Below are 20,006 nucleotides of genomic sequence, written 5' to 3'. Positions count from 1 at the left end.
GATTATCAAAAGTGTAATTACCTCTGGCTCTCCGTGTGGCCTCATCACATCAAATATATCAAATATTAAAATAAGATGATTTTAAAAAGAAAAGAATGACAAAGCTGTAGAACTTTATACTAAATATAAACCATCAACTTAGTGAATACCATTGGTGTTCAATCTGAGGGATTCAGTATGAAATCTATTTATTTATTTTACTAATGTATGTCAATATCTCTTTGTTGTTGTAAATGTTTTGGCACCAAACTGGTGGCAGTTGTGAAAAAAGTCAAAGTTGGAAGAGTTGCAGAGTTAATTACAAATACTGCAATTGTTGATTAGATGCTTTTTTTATTAATTAGGCAATTTTCTCTTGAACCATATGGTCTATCCACTAGAAACTCATGAACCATATGGTCTATCCACTAGAAACTCATGAACCATATGGTCTATCCACTAGAAACCCATGAACCATATGGTCTATCCTCTAGAAACTCATGAACCATATGGTCTATCCATTAGAAACTCATGAACCATATGGTCTATCCTCTTGAAACTCATGAACCATATGGTCTATCCATTAGAAACTCATGAACCATATGGTCTATCCACTAGAAACTCATGAACCATATGGTCTATCCTCTAGAAACTCATGAACCATATGGTCTATCCTCTAGAAACTCATGAACCATATGGTCTATCCTCTAGAAACTCATGAACCATATGGTCTATCCACTAGAAACTCATGAACCATATGGTCTATCCTCTAGAAACTCATGAACCATATGGTCTATCCTTTAGCACACTCTGCCAACCCGGATGTTCTAGCTGTGTCTGAATCCTGGCTTAGGAAGACCACCAAAAATTCTGAAATTTTAATTCCAAACTATAACATTTTCAGATAAGATAGAACTGCCAAAGGGGGCGGTGTTGCAATCTACTGCAAAGATAGCCTGCAGAGTTCTGTCCTACTATCCAGGTCTGTACCCAAACAATTTGAACTTCTACTTTTAAAAATCCACCTCTCTAAAAACAAGTCTCTCACCGTTGCTGCCTGCTATAGACCACCCTCTGCCCCCAGCTGTGCTCTGGACACCATATGTGAACTGATTGCCCCCCATCTATCTTCAGAGCTCGTGCTGCTAGGCGACCTAAACTGGAACATGCTTAACACCCCAGCTATCCTACAATCTAAACTTGATGCCCTCAATCTCACACAAATTATCAATGAACCTACCAGGTACCTCCCCAAAGCCTTAAACACGGGCACCCTTATAGATATCATCCTAACCAACTTGCCCTCTAAATACACCTCTGCTGTCTTCAACTAAGATCTCAACGATCACTGCCTCATTGCCTGCATCCGTAATGGGTCAGCGGTCAAACGACCTCCACTCATCACTGTAAAATGCTCCCTGATACACTTCAGCGAGCAGGCCTTTCTAATCGACCTGGCCGGGGTATCCTGGAAGGATATTGATCTCATCCCATCAGTAGAGGATGCCTGGATTTTTTTTAAATGCCTTCCTAACCATCTTGAATAAACATGCCCCATTCAAGAAATTTAGAACCAGGAACAGATATAGCCCTTGGTTCTCCCCAGACCTTACTGCCCTTAACCAACACAAAAACATCCTATGGCGTTCTGCATTAGCATCGAACAGCCCCCGTGATATGCAGCTGTTCAGGGAAGCTAGAAACCATTATACACAGGCAGTTAGAAAAGCCAAGGCTAGCTTTTTCAAGCAGAAATTAGCTTCCTGCAACACTAACTCAAAAAAGTTCTGGGACACTGTAAAGTCCATGGAGAATAAGCACACCTCCTCCCAGCTGCCCACTGCACTGAAGATAGGAAACACTGTCACCACTGATAAATCCACCATAATTGAGAATTTCAATAAGCATTTTTCTACGGCTGGCCATGCTTTCCACCTGGGTACTCCTACCCCGGTCAACAGCACTGCACTCCCAACAGCAACTTGCCCAAGCCTTCCCCATTTCTCCTTCTCCCAAATCCGTTCAGCTGATGTTCTGAAAGAGCTGCAAAATCTGGACCCCTACAAATCAGCCGGGCTAGACAATCTGGACCCTTTCTTTCTAAAATTATCTGCCGAAATTGTTGCCACCCCTATTACTAGCCTGTTCAACCTCTCTTTCGTGTGGTCTGAGATTCCCAAAGATTGGAAAGCAGCTGCGGTCATCCCCCTCTTCAAAGGGGGGGACACTCTTGACCCAAACTGCTACAGACCTATATTTATGCTACCATGCCTTTCTAAGGTCTTCGAAAGCCAAGTCAACGAACATATTACCGACCATTTCGAATCTCACCATACCTTCTTTGCTATGAAATCTGGTTTCAGAGCTGGTCATGGGTGCACCTCAGCCACGCTCAAGGTCCTAAATGATATCTTAACCGCCATCGATAAGAAACATTACTGTGCAGCCGTATTCATTGATCTGGCCAAGGCTTTCGACTCTGTCAATCACCACATCCTCATCGGCAGACTCGACAGCCTTGGTTTCTCAAATGATTGCCTCGCCTGGTTCACCAACTACTTCTCTGATAGAGTTCAGTGTGTCAAATCGGAGGGTCTGCTGTCCGGACCTCTGGCAGTCTCTATGGGGGTGCTACAGGGTTCAATTCTTGGACCGACTCTCTTCTCTGTATATATCAATGAGGTCGCTCTTGCTGCTGGTGAGTCTCTGATCCACCTCTACGCAGACAACACCATTCTGTATACTTCTGGCCCTTCTTTGGACACTGTGTTAACAACCCTCCAGGCAAGCTTCAATGCTATACAACTCTCCTTCCGTGGCCTCCAATTGCTCTTAAATACAAGTAAAACTAAATGCATGCTCTTCAACCGATCGCTACCTGCACCTACCCGCCTGTCCAACATCACTACTCTGGACGGCTCTGACTTAGAATACGTGGACAACTACAAATACTTAGGTGTCTGGTTAGACTGTAAACTCTCCTTCCAGACCCATATCAAACATCTCCAATCCAAAGTTAAATCTAGAATTGGCTTCCTATTTCGCAACAAAGCATCCTTCACTCATGCTGCCAAACATACCCTTGTAAAACTGACCATCCTACCAATCCTCGACTTTGGCGATGTCATTTACAAAATAGCCTCCAATACCCTACTCAACAAATTGGATGCAGTCTATCACAGCAAAGCCCCATATACTACTCACCATTGCGACCTGTACGCTCTCGTTGGCTGGCCCTCGCTTCATACTCGTCGCCAAACCCACTGGCTCCATGTCATCTACAAGACCCTGCTAGGTAAAGTCCCCCCTTATCTCAGCTCGCTGGTCACCATAGTATCTCCCACCTGTAGCACACGCTCCAGCAGGTATATCTCTCTAGTCACCACCAAAACCAATTCTTTCTTTGGCCGCCTCTCCTTCCAGTTCTCTGCTGCCAATGACTGGAACGAACTACAAAAATCTCTGAAACTGGAAACACTTATCTCCCTCACTAGCTTTAAGCACCAACTGTCAGAGTAGCTCACAGATTACTGCACCTGTACATAGCCCACCTATAATTTAGCCCAAACAACTACCTCTTTCCCAACTGTATTTCATTTATTTATGTATTTTGCTCCTTTGCACCCCATTATTTTTATTTCTACTTTGCACATTCTTCCATTGCAAAACTACCATTCCAGTGTTTTACTTGCTATATTGTATTTACTTTGCCACCATGGCCTTTTTTGCCTTTACCTCCCTTCTCACCTCATTTTCTCACATCGTATATAGACTTGTTTATACTGTATTATTGAATGTATGTTTGTTTTACTCCATGTGTAACTCTGTGTCGTTGTATCTGTTGAACTGCTTTGCTTTATCTTGGCCAGGTCGCAATTGTAAATGAGAACTTGTTCTCAACTTGCCTACCTGGTTAAATAAAGGTGAAATAAATCAAATAAATTAAAATCCTCTAGAAACTCATGAACCATATGGTCTATCCACTAGAAACTCATGAACCATATGGTCTATCCTCTAGAAACTCATGAACCATATGGTCTATCCTCTAGAAACTCATGAACCATATGGTCTATCCACTAGAAACTCATGAACCATATGGTCTATCCACTAGAAACTCATGAACCATATGGAAACAGATACAGTATAACAAATGGATGCTGTATATGACCAACATTACCAGAGATGACCTGTTAATTACCAGAATTACAGAGGATTCTGGTAACTTTGGTAAATTACCAGTAGCTTTGCAACCCTAGTCATGATTGCCAAAACACACACCCAGTCACAGAGGTGGAATTTCACTCTTTTCCTGCCAATGTTTAATCTGCACAGACACAGAAATTAAATTAAAATCCAGATCCACCCATTGAAACATGTTCCTACTCAACCCAATCCCTCTCTCTTTGCCTGTCTGCCATGTAAGCAGGCTCCCTGGCTGCACCCACTCCCAGAACTGCAATGAGCCATTAGAATCTGGGTCACATCTACAGTATGAGCTGCTGCCCATCCCCTGAGTCAGGAATGAACACCACACCCCCCACCACCCAACCAGCAATGCCCACCTGACGCAGCTCCGCTGTGATTGGCTGGCCAAGGCCAGAGAGGGGCGTGTACTGCACCACATAGCCAGTCACAGGCCCCCCTGCGGGAGTCCACCGGAACCTGAGCGAATCAGAGGTCTGGCTTGAGAACTGGAGGTTAGAGGGACCGGAGAAGGCATCTGCAAAAAAAGAGAGAAAGAGAGGTAGAGTGGAGGAGAGGTAAGACAATGAAAGGGAGATAAATATAGAGAGGGGATGTTTATAGTGTAATAGACTGTAATGTATTGTACTGAGCTGTGTGTGTTTACCATCGCTAGCGTACACTCCACCAGAGCTGGAACAAACACGCGGGCCCACCAGGGAGAGCAGTGTGTTAAGCAACTTAAAGTCCCCCACAAAGAATGTGTAGTCTCTCTGAGGAGGAGTGGCTATCAGAGCCAACTCAGTCTGGTCTGCACTCTTTATACCTGACAGAGACAAAAACAACCAGTTAAATACTGTACACACCCAAACTATCAAGATATACAGCCTGAGGCTTGTGGTCGGGTTTAATGAGTCAATTTGACATTTGGCAGACGGTGTTGGAACATCAGGTCATGGAACATCAGGTTCTACCTCCAGGCCATAAGACTGCGGAACAGTTAAACCTAGCTATATACCTGCACAGACCTTCTATTCGCCTACTTCTAGTGCTTTTCTATATTTCTTGTTAATATTTCGATTTTGTCATCTGACTTTGATATTTCCCTATTTCTACTAGGCTATTGAGGAGCGCTTGCTAGTAAGCATTTCACTGTACTGTTTACACCTGCTGCATCCTGTGCATGTGACAAATAAACTTTGATTTGAATGTCTTCCCAAACCTACCCACTGCAAACATCTCCACTCCCAGACTCCGTAGCTTCTGAGCTGTGTCGCTTACACTGTCTTGAGACTTCCCATCTGTGATCAGTATACAGACCTGTATATATATGAGAGAGAGAGAGAGAGAGAGAGAGAGAGAGAGAGAGAGAGAGAGAGAGAGAGAGAGAGAGAGAGAGAGAGAGAGGGAGAAATATGTCATGGTCTGTCACAGGACAAAATATAGTCTGTCTTTCAGCCCTCTCTATCCCCCCTCAAACCTTTGAGACGTTCCGGATAGAAGTGGGGTTGAAGAAGTTGTCAGCGACAAATTTGAGGCCAGCACCGGTGCGAGTGTTGCCTCCCTTATAGTTGAGGTTCTCCACAGCACTGACCAGCTCTGTGCCATTCAGGTATGTGGTGAAGGTGAACTCCACTCTGAACGGGACAAAACACACAACAATAAATAACTTAATTACCTGGGAAAAACCATACACTATTATTATGGCAGTAAGAAAGAAAGAGAGGAAGAGACAAGAATGGAGAGTCAAGTGTTATAGATAGATATTGTCACTAGAAACAAACATAACAGACAAGACTCTCAGTGTCTGACCTTGAGGTGTCGCTGTACTGCACAGCGCCGAAGCGGATCCCTGATTGGCCCACGGAGCTGGTGAAGGGCTTGATGATACCGGCCATGAAGCCCTTGACCTGCAGGAAGTTGGCCCTGCCGATACTGGACGAGCCATCTATCAGGAACACTATGTCTGCTGGTCCAACATTATTACACCTGCCTGAGGAGAGGTGCATTAGTGAGTCTCTGTATCTTAGCTCTGGGAGTCGTAGCTCTTTTACTGTAGGCAGAGGGGTCAATTTACCTTGGGCTTCAGCCTGGTGCACTGAGGACAGCAGGAACGCCAGGGGGAAAACCCAGCACCACATCTTCATAACCTGCACACAGGCACACACAACCGTTACAAAATACACATTCACATGCACATCTACACTGTAGACACACATCTACACTGAGTTGTAAAATATACACATAAACACAGCCTGAGTGTGGTCTGCCTCACAGCTGTCCCACAGTCTATCCTCAATAAGTCAGTGAGGCCTCTCTGAGGGTCACAGAGTTGAGGGACACATCACTCTACAGCCTGCCTTGCATCCCCCTCACTTCCCTACAAGGACCTCACCATATCACAGGTCAATGGAGCTAACTAACTAACTAACATTCAGTGAAGAAAGACTACTCACATTGAACACCAATATCACAACAACAAAAAACTCCTGGCCTTAGTCTGAGGCCTTAGTCAGGAGGAAAAGGATACAAGTTATTATTTATTTTGGAATTTTTTAACCAAGCTATTAAGCACAGGCCTCAGACGATTAGCTAGTGATCACTGTTCAGAGCCATCTCTTATTTATCATGCAATACCTTGCCTCATGATATACCTTGCGTCATCCAATGGTTTAGGATCTGGCAATAGGGTCTGTTTCTTTCCGCGACATGGCTGTTCAGGCAAGGTGATGCACAACAGAAGTAGGGGTGGACATTTGAAATTATTTCACTATTCAAATAATATAATGATTAGTCTAAAAATGAATAACTACAATTCTCTACTCTGTTGCCCAATCGGAATAATGCAATATGCCACAACAGGGTGCTATTCCAGTAGTATTTGGCTAACAGGAGCTTAGGCTAACATCAACAGTGAAAGAGTCTGATATTCACCATCATAGAACTAATTCTGTTTTTTTTTAAATAGTTTTCAGTTGAGTGTTTAGCATTGATCTGTGTCAGGTCTTCTGGACCCTCTGTTGGTGTGCGCCTATAGGTTATTTCCTATTTGAAGAGGTGAAAATAGCATACCGCTGTTAGGTCTGACCGGAGGGCTAAATGCTCTATGATAGTAAAATGCCTTTTCATGTAAAACCCATCCCATAACCCATGATAGAAAATGAGCTTCAACATTAAAAGAATCAGTTATCAACATCCTCAGAACTGTAGGTTACACTTAGAGTTCACAATGGACAGTCAAAGACACGTGACATCTGAAGCAGGGTAACGTGTGTGTGCCGTATAATGTGCCGTATAAACACTACATTCTAAAGTTTGCTGTTTCATTCAATTAAGCATTTCAAATGTCATGGTATATCGTTCTGTGTAACAATATAACATGGACAATTTCATTTAAACAAAGCTTTTTCGTTATTAAAAATGTGCCTTAAAAAATATATCCACAAATGGATAGCCTACTCTCATAAGTGTTTAAACACTAACGTCTGTTCGGAAATCCGGATTCTCGATTAACCGTGACCATCCCCAGAGATCTACCATAGTGACATCTGCTGGTCAATAAATAGCAGCGTGTGAATACCAGACGGAAGCTATTTATTTGTTGATTAAAACTCCATGGAACAGCCTAGAATAAGTTGGAATACCAGGTTCGCATTTTACATCATGCATCATCCCTTTTTCGCCTTCTAGTTTAATATTTTTCAAAAAACAGAATCTATGGCATTATTTAGGATGCTTATTAAAACCTGTTATGGATTATGCGCATTTTCGCAGCTTTTTGTTAAAAATCGCGCAACATTTCAGTGTCCTGCTACTCATGCCAGGAATATAGTATATGCATATGATTAGTATGTGTGGATAATAAACACTCTGACGTTTCTAAAACTGGTTAAATCACGGCTGAAACTATAACAGAATGTGCGTTTGATCGAAAAGTGCAGGAAAATCTGATCACTGAAAACTGGAAAATATATCAATGCGCCACTTGAATGTATTGTTGAATAGAAACCACATTAAATGGGGCCGAGGTTGCAATACCTACAGCTTCCACACGATGTCAACAGTCTTGTCATTTGTCTCGGATTTGTTTCCTGGTCAAACGGACACGAGGCAGCGCATTTCTTCCGGTCTCCGACAGGATGTTTTGGTTGAGAAATATTTGGACATGATATCAAGACGTGGAGCTATTGAATATACATCGCCCCGTGATCATTTTGATAGATTATTAATGTTTACTAATACCTAAAGTTGCATTACAAAAGTATTTTGAAGTGTTTTGTGAAAGTTTATCGTCGACTTTTTGAATTTTAAAAAATGACGTTGCGTTATCAAATTCAGTTTTTTCTTTGATTACACAGTCTTCATAGATCGATATCTAGGCTATATATGGAACGATTTAATTGAAAAAAAGACCCAATAGTGATGTTTATGGGACATCTTGTAGTGCCAAGAAAGAAGCTCGTCAAAGGTATTTTATTTCTGCGTTTTGGGTAGCGCCGGCTACCGCAAAAACTGTCGTTTTAGGTGACGTTGCAGTATTTTGGGGGTGCATGCTATCAGATAGTAGCTTCTCATGCTTTCGCCGAAAAGTATTTTACAAATCTGACTTGGTGGATAGATTCACAACGAGTGTAGCTTTAATTCATTACCTTGAATGTGTGTTGTAATGAAAGTTTGAGTTTTATCAAAAACTATAGGTGGCGCTCTGAAATTTACGCTGATTGATGTTCCTACAGTGGAACTATATTCTGCGTCATCCTTAAGAAGTTTTAAGACAGAAGCTTATACTATACTAAATAAAACTAATTATTTGAACAGTGCAGAAAGTGTGGTTTCACATGAAAAAAAATCTAAATAGTGTGTATTTTTAATGGGTTTCACCCTCACGTCCCTGAATATTCCATAGTTCCCTACTCTGCTAAACTACCGGTCAGGTGAAACAGTTTGTACAAAATCCTAACTAGATTTGTAAGTACAGTGTCCAGTAGGGGTCGGTGTTTGAAATCAGCATGGAATCGAAAGAAAGCACCGGAACCACAGCAAAATCATTGGGATCTCGCATTTTCCAACACAAGGTTTGAAAAAGCATGTGATCAAACTAAGCTTCGGAAGTCATTACTTTTGATAAAGTGATACACACATTGGCACACTGCTTCGAAGTTAGTTGCTTAGCGATTTCGAGACATGCCTCAGAGCTCCGGTATCAAATGTAACATCACTAGAATCCAGCCAGAGTGAGGATATCCAACATGTTTTTTTATTTTTTATATAACCCACAAACTGCATTCAGAATGACTGCCAGACTGGGACAACTACGAAATGAAACGACCTAAACTGGAACAACCATTTCAGTAACAGGTGCAAAAGTCCAAGTAACAGATTGGATTAGTTTAGAAAGATGTATGTTATTAATATTTGAATAGCATGAGATTAATTCTAAAAATCAATAGATTAGGCTAGGAAATATGACAATGATGGGCGTGGTTTTGGTTTAACACTGGTAATTAACACCAGCACTGGTTTATTTTACACCAACAAATGTTAATTTAACACTTACATAGTTAATTTAACACCTGAATCTACACTAGAAATGTTACACTGAAAACTCAACACGAGGTAATACTGGCCAATTTGCAGTGCAGATTTTGGCGAGAGTGAAACCTCTCACTTCGCAATCCTTCAACAGAAGAGCGACTACAGATAACAACCAGACGCTACTTTGGTACAAGTCGTACCAACAGGGACCACTTCAAACCTGCCATGGGTTAAGAGAGGGAAAAAGCCATGTTCTGTTCTGATACCATAACAAACGTAGACCTTCATAATCATAACTACTGTAGGCTATACAGATTCCAAACCTTTGAATTAAATACAGTTGAAGTCGGAAGTTTACATACACTTAGGTTGGAGTCAATAAAACTAGTTTTTCAACCACTCCACAAATGTCTTGTTAACAAACAATAGTTATGGCAAGTCGGTTAGGACATCTACTTTGTGCATGACACAAGTAATTTTCCTACAATTGTTTATAGAGAGATTATTTCACTTATTATTCACTGTATCACAATTCCAGTGGGTCAGAAGTTTACATACAGTAAGTTGACTGTGCCTTTAAACAGCATGGAAAATTCCAGAACATGATGTCATGGCTTTAGAAGCTTCTGATAGGCTAATTGACATGATTTGAGTCAATTGGAGGTGTACCTGTGGATGTATTTCAAGGCCTACCTTCAAACACAGTGGCTCTTTGCTTGACATCATGGGAAAATCAAAAGAAATCAGCCAAGACCTCAGGAAAAAAATTGGAGACCTCCACAAGTCTGGTTCATCCTTGGGAGAAATTTCCAAATGGGACCACGCATGGGACCACGCAGCCATCATACTGCTCAGGAAGGAGAAGCGTTCTGTCTTCTAGAGATGAACGTACTTTGGTGTGAAAAGTGCAAATCAATTCCAGAAAAGTCAGACTACGGTTTGCAACTGCACATGGGGACAAAGATTGTACTTTTTGGAGAAATGTCCTCTGGTCTGATGAAACAAAAATAGAAATGTTTGGCCATAATGACCATTGTTATGTTTGGAGGGAAAAGGGGAGGCTTGCAAGCTGAATAACACCATCCCAACCGTGAAGCACAGGGGTGGCAGCATCATGTTGTGGGGGTGCTTTGCTGCAGGAGGGACTGGTGCACTTCACAAAATACATACCATCATGAGAAAGGAAAAGTACGTGGATATATTGAAGCAACATCTCACGACATCAGTCAGGAAGTTAAAGCTTGGTCGCAAATGGGTCTTCCAAATGGACAATGACCCCAAGCATACTTCCAAAGCTGTGGCAGAATGGCTTAAGGACAACAAAGTCAAGGTCTTGGAGTGGCCATCAAAGCCCTGACCTCAATCCTATAGACAATTTGTGGGCAGAATTGAAAAAGCGTGTTCTAACAAGGAGGCCTACAAACCTGACTCAGTTACACCAGCTCTGTCAGGAGGAATGGGCCAAAATTCACCCAATTTATTGTGGGAAGCTTGTGGAAAGCTAACCGAAACGTTTGACCCAAGTTAAACAATTTAAAGGCAATGCTACCAAATACGAATTAAGTGTATATAAACTTCTGACCCACTTTGAATGTGTTGAATGAAATAAAAGCTGAAATAAATCATTTTCTCTACTATTATTCTGACATTTCCCATTCTTAAAATAAAGTGGTGATCCTAACTGACCTATGACAGGGAATTTTTAAAACTGAGTTTAAATGTATTTGGCTATGGTGTACGTAAAATTCCGACTTCAACTGTATGTTTATATGTAGGTATGACAGAGTAACAGAGGCAGAGAGGACAAAGTATATGTATTGGTCTGTAAAGTGAATCAAAATCCCAGCATCTGTAACTATTTACAGTAGCATAGCATGTCACACTAATGAACTAACCCTAGCCCATAGAGCAGACAATGTCAAGCTGTTCTCACACATGAAAGAGGTCATGTTGGGACTCACCAATTAACACGCAAATAAACTGCCAGACTCACTAACAACTACATTAGACTGGAGACCTTTAGAAGCTGACACTGCATTACTTTGTGTAGTCTACAATATGTCCATAAAGACACACACACGCATTCACATACACAACACACATACACACATGCACGCACACATACATATTGGGTACACACACATATACAGCCCGTGGCTTGTGGTTGGGATGAATGAGTCAATGTCCGACTCATGCTATCAGTCACTAAACACAGACAAGCACACCTGCCTTCAGCAAGGGTCGAATTTATTTAGAGTTGCGATTTGAGTATCTAACCCAAAGCTCACTCTATTTGTGAAGGAGTAAATGTTTGTCCTGGTACTGGTATGCAGAACTCGTGCTGAACTTCTTGTATCTCAACAATCGACAGCAGGACAAATTTAGAAACATACACAATGTTAGATCCTTTAGGTGACTAAGTCGCTTTGGATAAAAGCATCTGCGAAATGGCACATATTATATTATATTATTATTATTGCTATGTGTCAGTGCACAGTTCATTAAAAAGTGCATAATATATTTATTTTTCATAGGATAGGGGAGCAGATTAAATAAACAACCCTTTTAGATAATTGTCTGAAGGCAGAAACTCATGGGTCTGAAATGTTTGTTCCCCTTGAATGATTTAAAAACCACATAACCGCCATTTCCTGAACTTTTCTCTTAAGCAACCGACATACATATTTAATTCCAGATGTAGTGTCCCTTTCCCCTCTAAAACCCTAGACAAATCGAGATCCTCACCTATAAAATGAAATTACTCACAATTGCGCAATAACAGAAACCAAATCCACCCTCTTACATTTCATGTTATTTTTTACATTTTATGTGGAATCCATAAAGTTACAGTTCTTTTATGGTCAAATTAAATCAAATCAAATTGTATTTGTCACCTGCGCCAAATACAACAGGTGTAGACCTTACAGTGAAATGCTTACTTACAAGCCCTTAACCAACAATGCAGCTTTAAGAAGTTAAGAAGAAAAAAAGTATTAAGAAGAAAAAAAGTATTAAGTAAAAAATTGATCTTAAATTTACAACTGAAACACTATATGTCGATGACAGTTAGATATAAAAACAATACCAGTTGAAAACTATATGATCAGTTGTAGCATGGTAAACATCCTACAAAGTGCATTCACATGGTCTCTCTTGTCTTCTCTCTCCCCTCTTAGTTTTTTATTTTACCTTTATTTCACCAGGTAGGCAAGTTGAGAACAAGTTCTCATTTACAATTGCGACCTGGCCAAGATAAAGTAAAGCAGTTCGACAGGTACAACAACACAGAGGTAACATGGAGTAAAACAAACACACAGTCAATAATACAGTAGAAAAATAAGTCTATATACAATGTGAGAAAATGAGGTGAGATAAGGGAGGTAAAGGCAAAAAAGGCCATGGTGGCAAAGTAAATACAATATAACAAGTAAAAAGATAATAATAATAAAAATGTATATGCCAGCTTCTCTCTTCCTTTGACTCTCCATCCTTTCTGACTCTATCGCTCAAATTTTTGTTGACCTTCTGAGACAGCACCTGTCCTTCTGGTATTCATCAATGTAACATAGCTATTAAAAGCTTTATAACACCATCATTTATTACCACATGGTGTGTTCCAAGGACACCCCCATAAGAGTCCATACTTATGCTACGTTCACAATGAAGTGGAAAGATGGTATTTACCACATACGACTGGGGAAAATCCACTTGAACACCCTTCCAACTTGTAACTACTAGTGGGAAAATCATCAATCATCCCTGAACTCCGACTTCTCCCACAACTGACCTCTGACGTCACCTACTAAAGAAATGACCTCGATAACAGCATTTTCTGCAGTTAAATGTAACAAAACATTATTTATAAAAAGCTATCAATTAATATATGCTTAGAAAAACGCTAAACTTTTAATTCTTTATATCTCTGAAAACTACCAACTGTCCCAAATCCAGATTTGTTTTTAAATCACTGAGATAGCTTTATCAGAACTCGAGTTATTAGCTTTTAAAGTTGACTTCAGCCAAAATGAAAATGGCAATGAAAGATTCCTTTAAGATTATTTCTAATTCCATTGAGACGAATGAGAGAAAAACACCAACACTCAGCTTGATTGTTTCAAAAGAGATTGTCACTATACTTATTATTTTTAAAACAGAAACTGCTGGTATTATTTGCATTAAATAATCAAATTATTATACTTAAGAGATAATCAACGAAGGGGCTATGAGTTCTATGAAAAATAATGAATGACATAGAAGGTGTTTCCAAGACGCCCTAGTGGAGTGGAACTGACCTTCAACGGACTTACATTATTTTCCAGAGAAAGCATAGAGCCAGGAGTTGATTATCCCTTTTATACTGTACCATGGCTATAATTTAACACATTTGCCACTAGAAATGGTTATTTGACAGTAGAACTGTATTCAACAATCACCAATAAATTAGCAGCAAATTAGTAGTTGCCTTGATAACCAAACAAACAGACTTGCTACAGTAGTTTAGCTAACCAAACCATCAGTCCTAGCTTGCTATTATGAAAATTGAATTCAACAATGCCAATAATGTTTTTAATACAACTTTTCATTCAAAAGCAGCTCAAACAGAACATGTAAGAAGCGTCAACAACAAATTCATCAAAAGAAAAACAGTAAAGAAAGATCTGTTTGATTTGGCTATATACAACACTGGAAGGCATGAAAGATGGCAAAAAGAATGATCATTTAAATTCAGCTTGCAGGAATGGGTACTGGAACGAGTTGCCCATGTTTCTCCTGGTCATGGAGACAATCTCATCTGCTGAGAGATTAGATTCATTTGTCATTTAGGAAAAGTAAAAACAATACAAATACTCACAATCACACAAAACATCAATATAACTGTGGAGAGGCAAGGAAAATAGTATAGTAAGTGTGAAAAGGCCAATAAAGTGACTGAGTAGTTTTGTGTGTTGACTGATACCTGGTTTTGTTGAAGGCCCGGATGGCAATATGAAAGAAGGATTTAATTCATATTGATAATAATGAATTTGACTCTCTATGACAAAAATACAATCAAAGAGATCTCTAAAACATTCAGACAAAAACTACTCGTTCATAATTATTACCTTAGCTGAATGCTCAATGGTGACAGCCACCTCAGATCCAGCTCTGGCCACCAGAACCATGAGCCGGCCCCTTCCCTTCACCATCTTACCCTGGGGGGGGGTGTCCACAATAAAGTAAATTGTCATGGAGACAACTGTTTTAAAACAAAGTGGCTCTATTCCTGTTGAAACCATTGTGTGTCTCTAATCTGTATCTCGCTTTCAATGAATTAACATGAACTTGTTAGCTAGCTAACTTGTTGTGTGGGATATAAGGATGACAAATACCATGGCACTGAAAATAGTGAGTAAAACATTTAGGCTAATGTTAGCTATACCAGCATGTCTTCAAACCTGTCTTCAGTTGTATTCACTCCAACAACATTGGCCATAGCTTACCTTAAACAAATACAAAGTAGATGCAGGTAGTGAAGGCCTGATAGTTTATAAAGTCTAGGTAATGCATTGTGTACTTACAGTAACTAACTAGCTAGATAATTAACTAGTGTAACATACCTTGCTCGTCAGTGAAGATACTTTCTCATCTCTCCACTCATGATGAGGTGACAGACGATTGTAAAATAATCCTTGATTACCGGTAATTCAGCGCATACTGGCAGCTTTGCTCAAAGTAATGACAACTAACTATGTAAATCAAACAACAAGCAATGTCGCTATTTTTCGGAAAAGTCAGCTGTCAGCTGATTACAACTAGAAAATGGGAAGATGGCGTACGTGTGCTACGATGACAGGAACCCAATCCCAATTGCACCCCTTCTTACCTGGGCACTAATTCACACCCCCTCAAATATTAAAAGCAGTGGATTGTTGTACCTGTGTTGGTAGATAATTAATCTACACCTATCCAATGCTTTTACATCTTGAGGGGAGTGAAGGTGATTGGCCAGGGCTAGCAAGAAATTGAATGCGGCTCAAAATGACAGAAAAATGATCGCAAGATTACAACAAGTTTTAGGATACTGCAATACTGTTAATATATTTGGATCACTTTTCATGTCATTTTGGCCAGCTAATAGACCTACCCACTGATCAAGCAACACCGGAAGAAAGTGCGGACCTCTTTTATGAACATTTGGATTTTGCTCCAGGTCTACGGCTACTTGTAGACAAAATGAAAATCTGACCCACTTGTATTGATAACTACATTACATTGATTGTAAATTACAACTTTATACTACTACATTACTAACTAGCTAGCTAATTCTTCTGTGTCTAAATCAGCTGATTCCATTCATCTGTAGCATGTTAGGCTATCTTGAATGGACCAAGTCAGCTGTGACACTCTGGGAAGTTTGAGATAGAGTGTTCACATTGGGCATGCTAGCTAATGTAAAAAAACTTGGAAATGAACCATTTTCCTTAAGTAATCATACAATATTGTTATATTACAATAAAGTAAAGGATTTAAAGTATCAAAAAAAAAAATCGCAAATTCCACAGAAACGGAATTTCATTGCATTTGGCTTTTTCCCCAGCAAAAACTCAATGCGACATCCGACGGGTTCTTGTAGGCCGATTCATGTTTTTTTTTTAAACTATAATTTATTTACAAGCATGATAGCTGTACTTTTAGTTAATGTTTGATGCAGATTGTTGGCCATTAGCTAACCTGCATTTCTAAATGAGTTCAAAGCACGTGAATGCATCCAACTGGTATTTATGACTTCACAACTGGTAATTACCACCTTCCCACATGGTTATGAACGCAGCATTAGCACATTCCGGGAGCAGCTTTCACACCTGTGTATGACCACACCCACTGTAACCCACCTGGGGTATGAAGCATAGCACTGAGGTCATAAGGTCTTCCCTTTTGTAACAATGACACTGCTGCCCTGGGGTGACCTAATAGACCACTGACTGATTGAGCTGTGTTCCATACATAGTCATTGATGGAGAGGCGGGGTGTGTGTGTGTGAGAGAGAGAGAGAGACAGAGAGAGAGAGAGAGAGAGAGAGAGAGAGAGAGAGAGAGAGAGAGAGAGAGAGAGGAGAGAGAGAGAGAGAGAGAGAGAGAGAGAGAGAGAGAGAGAGAGAGAGAGAGAGAGAGAGAGAGAGGGGCAGGGGAAAGAGAATGAGAGGGTCTGAGTGAGAGATAGAAAGAAATGAACAAGAAAAGGAAAGAGTAGCTAAGGGAGAAAGGAAGAGATGGAAGGAAAGTAAGGAGACAGTGAACACACACTGTACTTTCTCCCAAGAGAGCAGCTGTGAAATGGCAGTGTTACAGTTGGTGAGAGATGCCATTCGCCTGGAGTGACAGAGAGGACTGTTGTGTAACAGCAAGGTTCCCTTGGCGTGACATCAACACAGGGACAGAGGGGGACAGAGGGGAGGGGGACAGGGGGGGGAAATGTCGTAGTCAATTATCACACTATTTTACTCACCGGTGAGATGTCGTGTAGGCCTAAGTGTTCTGTACAGTCTACTGTACACTGGGTAACACAGCATTTGTCCGATTTTATAATGGGAGTCACGTTAAAGAGGAACTCTACTGTATAGTCCTACAGTACATGCCTGAAGTCAAGAAAAGGACAGACAACCCAGTCAGTGACCTCCATGGTAATGCCCCATTAAAGTGCATATCGGAACTCTGAAATGTCCGACTTGCTAACTGGTTGTAGTTAAACACGTGCCGCGTTCAACGAATTACCAGGTTGGAAATGTATCAGTTTCCTAGTTCCGACTATCAGGGAACGCACTACAGCATCAAGCTCGGTCATGTCCACGCTCTCTTATCAGCCAAACTAAACAAAGAGACTCCATTTTGATCAATTGTCTTTGAGAAGTCCGTAACCCTGTTTGCACAAGCTCCCAACATGCCCCTGGGGATTACAAGATGTAGCAGATGAAATGTCAGGGACCTCATGAACTTGTCTCCAAACATGAAGACTTTTCACTGTAAGAAATGTTTAGGTTTCTTTAAGCTCTGCAAGTTTCCCTGCCTCTGGTGCATCTTCACCTGGCTCGCTGTGAGAACATCTATAAGAAAGTCATGAGTCACTTTCGCCACATAGACACAGAGAAGGAGAGAGAAGCCCGAGGCAAACATACAAAGAGACTCTTTCCTGTCTAGATTATAGCCTTTGTCCTGTTCATTTTCCATGAGACATTAATGACCACTTAAGAGTCAGCTATCTAACACTAAACCCACACAAGAGTCAGATCATTTCTATACTACCGTATGTCTAGACCTCCCCAACCTTTATAAATACCTTACACTACCTCAGCTTTACTTCATTTCTATTCTGAAACTCTCTGAAGACAATAGAGAATCAGCTCCCTGACAACACCAACATGGACTAACACAGCAAACAGACAGTAACCAACAGCAGTCTTCCCTTCCACAGATGACACGCTTGGTAACTGTCCAGGTCTCTACACAACACAGCCCAGGAAAGTGGCACGCCATGAGCAGCAAACAAACCATGGATGAGGAGTAGCAGAATGAATGGATGAAAAAGAAGGATAGAGGGGTGAAAGTGAAGTCTGAGAGGAAGGGAGAGACAGGAAAGTGATTATTGAGAGAAGGTGAGGAGGAAATAAAGACAATTCAGAGAAGGGGGGACTTTTCAGTCTGTCGCTGTGGCACTGGGAGGTTAAAAAAAACAGCAAAAGGCAGAAACCCACAGCAAAGACAGAAGTTTCCCAGGGAATGGAACACACGATTGAAACCATTGATACAGATGACCGCTTAATTCATAACAGCTCACAGAAAGGGATGGAATGAGACAGCCAGCCAGCCAGCCAGCCAGCCAGCCAGCCAGCCAGACAGACAGACAGACAGACAGACAGACAGACAGACAGACAGACAGACAGACAGACAGACAGACAGACAGACAGACAGACAGACAGACAGACAGACAGACAGACAGACAGACAGACAGACAGACAGACAGACAGACAGACAGACAGACAGACAGACAGACAGACAGACAGACAGACAGACAGACAGACAGACAGACAGACAGACAGACAGACAGACAGACAGACAGACAGACAGACAGACAGACAGACAGACAGACAGACAGACAGACAGACAGACAGAAAAAAATTGAGGAGAAAAGAACATAGCAGGGAGAAAGAGAGTGAGAAAAAATGAAAGAGAGATGAGGGGAAAAACAGAGGGAGAGGAGGGGCTTTGCACAGCAAATTAAAGTTGTCTCATTGGGATCTGGTCGCCATATTTGTCATGGTAGCATGCCAGTGTCAGATAATAGCAGGGGAAACAACAGGATGTTGGCAGAGTTGTTCTCAGATGGGCCAGTGTGGCTCAACCCGGGCAGGCAGGTGTGGGGTGGGATGTGGTGGCTGATGCTGAGGCTTCCTCTGACATTGTTAAACCGCTGCCAGGGGCAGGGTGGTGGTGGTAACTAACTGGTGCTTTCTGACTCATCACACTTCCCCCATGCTAGTCTCTTTGATGTGGTGGAATGAAACAGCGTAGGAATCCTAGCTGTTTTTGATATACTCCAAACTTCCTGCAAAATCCTGACAACAATTTCAGTCACGACATACAGTACATGGATATTGCAGATAGTTTGGAGTATAAGCTACAACAGCTAAGATTCCTGCACTGTTCCATTCCAGCACATCAAAGAGAATAGCATGGGGAAAATGAGACCACCTGAGAACAACTATCTGCCAGCATATAGGCCTGGCTGTAGTTTTCCCTACTATTACTTAAATAGGGTGGGGTGGGCCCGCTGCATTGTCGCCAGCCTGATATCAAATGGCTACAATTTATTTCAAAATAACATTTAAATGGACCTTTGGAAATAAACCTCTTGAAATAAACACCAGTGGCACCAGTTCCTAACATGGGTAGACACATAAAGCTCTTCAGTGTGAAATATCTTATTTTTAAGACTTTTACACAAAGTGTGAAATATCTAATGTCGCCAAGCAGACAAAGTCAACGCTTATGTCATCACCTGAGTCGAACACCGCACCTACTCTATATTCACAGTAACTGTATGCCACAGAATACGATACCAATGTAGAAAGAACATAGGCTGATACTTGATCAAAGACATCCAGTTCTTTTAAATGAACAGGAGGGTTGTTCCACGAAATGAGTTGGTGGGATTTAATTTAAAAATGTAACTTAATTTTAACATTCAAAGCTGGTTTTATGCAACAGGGATGGGCAATTGAATGCAAACTTCACCCCCCAAAAATGTAGTAGTTCAAACATTTCTAGCCTGTCTAT

At 41.1% G+C, this 20,006-nt stretch overlaps 1 protein-coding gene across 1 annotated transcript in view; it reads right to left on the bottom strand.

Moving 5' to 3' along the window:
• LOC124002509 (collagen alpha-1(VII) chain-like) overlaps window positions 1-20,006 on the bottom strand; it is a 53,216-nt gene that overhangs the window by 28,254 nt on the left and 4,956 nt on the right. Inside the window, exons 2-7 of the mRNA XM_046309955.1 lie at window positions 6,239-6,311; window positions 5,974-6,154; window positions 5,642-5,798; window positions 5,388-5,481; window positions 4,829-4,987; window positions 4,542-4,699 (exon numbers count right to left, since the gene is read on the bottom strand). Of these exons, the coding sequence (XP_046165911.1) occupies window positions 4,542-4,699; window positions 4,829-4,987; window positions 5,388-5,481; window positions 5,642-5,798; window positions 5,974-6,154; window positions 6,239-6,308 (819 nt within the window). The 5' untranslated portion in view covers window positions 6,309-6,311. The remainder of the gene's footprint in view (window positions 1-4,541; window positions 4,700-4,828; window positions 4,988-5,387; window positions 5,482-5,641; window positions 5,799-5,973; window positions 6,155-6,238; window positions 6,312-20,006) is intronic.

This window comes from Oncorhynchus gorbuscha, linkage group LG18, assembly GCF_021184085.1.
Source record: "Oncorhynchus gorbuscha isolate QuinsamMale2020 ecotype Even-year linkage group LG18, OgorEven_v1.0, whole genome shotgun sequence".
In the NCBI taxonomy this organism is placed as follows: domain Eukaryota; kingdom Metazoa; phylum Chordata; class Actinopteri; order Salmoniformes; family Salmonidae; genus Oncorhynchus; species Oncorhynchus gorbuscha.
The sequence above is the reverse complement of the archived record's forward strand: the minus strand, read 5'-3'. Positions and strand labels throughout refer to the sequence as shown.